Here is a 2,151-nt window from a genome sequence, read left to right on the forward strand (position 1 = left end):
ACAAATTATGCATCAATGTTGATGTCAAAATTATGTTTAACAACGAATACTTATAAACTGCAAGATGCTAAATATGTGTATGTGCCAGAGAAGCTAAGCTAACAGTCAGACTATAGACAAATAGCTCTGTAAATTCAAGACGATCCGTTATTTATATCATTGATCTTTCCGATAATTGACAGCTGTTAAACAGATTCTGATAAGGTCTAAGAAACCATTCCATATGTTTAACAAATTTGTTAGACTCGAGGGAGCTGTCTTCAGGTATAAATGCTTGTTGGTAGCTCTCTACGAATTCATGCACTTCTACGAATGCAACGGTATTTGCACGTAGTATGTTAGTTTAAGAGGGATAAATAAGTGTGGATGTTATAAAACCTTCGAACTTTAAACAGATCATTCACTTTATTGCTATGGGGAAGAAAGAATTTCGAAGGTTAATATGTTTGGTTGTTTTGTTTGTGTCATTTCAGAGCTACGATTTTAAATCGATTATTAATGACACTGCTGTAGGGAATATTGATGGTACATATTTACAAAGGATGGGAAAAATGCTGAATAAACCAGTTTTATCTTTGATAGGAGCCGCAATGAATAATTTGCATAAGTGTGAACAGTGGACCACCTGGTCGTCTTGCACCGCTTCAACGCCGAATCACTTTGGACTTAAAAAGCGAACACGACTATGTGGCACAGAAAGGAAAATGACCGAGACAGGTCCTACACACACGGAGGAGGATTTTAATGTATGCAAGGGCGTATGTCCAGCTGACTACGAAATTATCGAGAATGGATTATGTATGAAACTTTACACTATAACAAAATCAAATGCAGATGCCCAAAAGCAATGTGAAGCCGATGGAGGGAATTTGGTAAAAATTGACACCGAAAGCAAATTAGATGATGTCGGAAAGTTAACGGGAATTTCTACATTAGGCTATATTTACGTTGATGGCGTTCGCAAAGACCCAAATTCTGCATGGGTTTATGCAACTCCTACCAAGAGCATATTCTTTAAATGGGCAACTGGTGAACCGAACAATCAATCAAACCAGCTATGCATTGTTGTTAAAGGAAGTGACAAATTAATGTTTGATGGTTCATGTTCTAATGGCAGACCTTTCATTTGTGAAATAACTAAAAATAATTGAAATATTATGCTAATCAAGACATTGGCATATTTTTCTATAATTTTCTTTATTCACAAACTCAATATTTGATGTTTGGCTACTCGCAATATACTAAACCTGCTAAAAGTTTTCGTGTTTTAATATTTTGTATTGTTTCTTAATGGTGTTTTATACGATGTGTCTATTTGATCTTTAGAAAACAAATTGTGATTAATGTTTGCCTTTTGGGGCGTTCTTTATGGATTCTATTTTTCTCTATTATAAGTAAACTTGGACATTAATTTGTAGCATAAGTGCATAGTAACTTGAGCAAAAAAGTTTATGTTAGGAAATATGTGTTGAATTGAGTATGTGATTAAAATGTTTATAACATTTGAAATCGTTTATTTATATAATAATCACTTGCTGTGAATCAGAGCAATCACATAATTATATAGGTATATTGCTTGATGAATTAATTGTTCATGTAATATTACTTTCTCTCGCATGACGGAGAAGCTATTTGAGAGTGTTATTTGCACAATATGAGAAGCAATTCCACATAACACGACTGCAACTCATGATATCACACGATTGTGCCCAAACATTATTTAACTGCCCGCTTTACCCAAAAGGAAGGAGATCGGTTTTCTTATCCAGGGCTCGCGTTTTCGACCCTCTGGTGAGGCATAGCTTTTCCGTGACAAATGATCTGGAACATAAAACCTTATGGTCATTTGTCGGTGACTTTAGTAGAAATTAGTAAATACTTGTACATGTAATTATCAAGGAAAGTCCATTAAGTTTTGGAAAACAATAATGGACCATTTGTTATGTATATACATGTTTAACCAAATAACACCATGGGTTTGTTTTAAAACTTTTTTTGCCATACCTTTGAGTACCTTTATACATGAAAATTGTTTCACAAATGGTACCAATAATTTAACATGTTGCGAATTGGAAATTAATAAGGCTTTATATCAGTGCATTGCAAAATGGTAGGGGATAAAAATCTAATAGAACTATCTGACAGGGCGTA

At 34.2% G+C, this 2,151-nt stretch overlaps 1 protein-coding gene across 1 annotated transcript; it reads left to right on the plus strand.

Moving 5' to 3' along the window:
* Positions 1–286: 286 nt before the first annotated feature.
* LOC132725794 (C-type lectin-like) lies at positions 287–1,494 on the plus strand. Its single transcript, XM_060710981.1, has one exon. The coding sequence runs from the start codon at positions 414–416 to the stop codon at positions 1,149–1,151; it is 738 nt and encodes a 245-aa protein (XP_060566964.1). The 5' UTR covers positions 287–413; the 3' UTR covers positions 1,152–1,494.
* Positions 1,495–2,151: the final 657 nt, after the last annotated feature.

This window comes from Ruditapes philippinarum, unplaced genomic scaffold (genome assembly GCF_026571515.1).
Source record: "Ruditapes philippinarum isolate M1 unplaced genomic scaffold, ASM2657151v2 ctg4196_1_1_1_1, whole genome shotgun sequence".
NCBI classification, from domain to species: Eukaryota; Metazoa; Mollusca; class Bivalvia; order Venerida; family Veneridae; genus Ruditapes; species Ruditapes philippinarum.

Coding starts and splice junctions, on each gene's coding strand:
- LOC132725794 (XM_060710981.1), top strand. CDS start 414: ATGGGGAAGAAAGAATTTCGAAGGTTAATATGTTTGGTTGTTTTGTTT.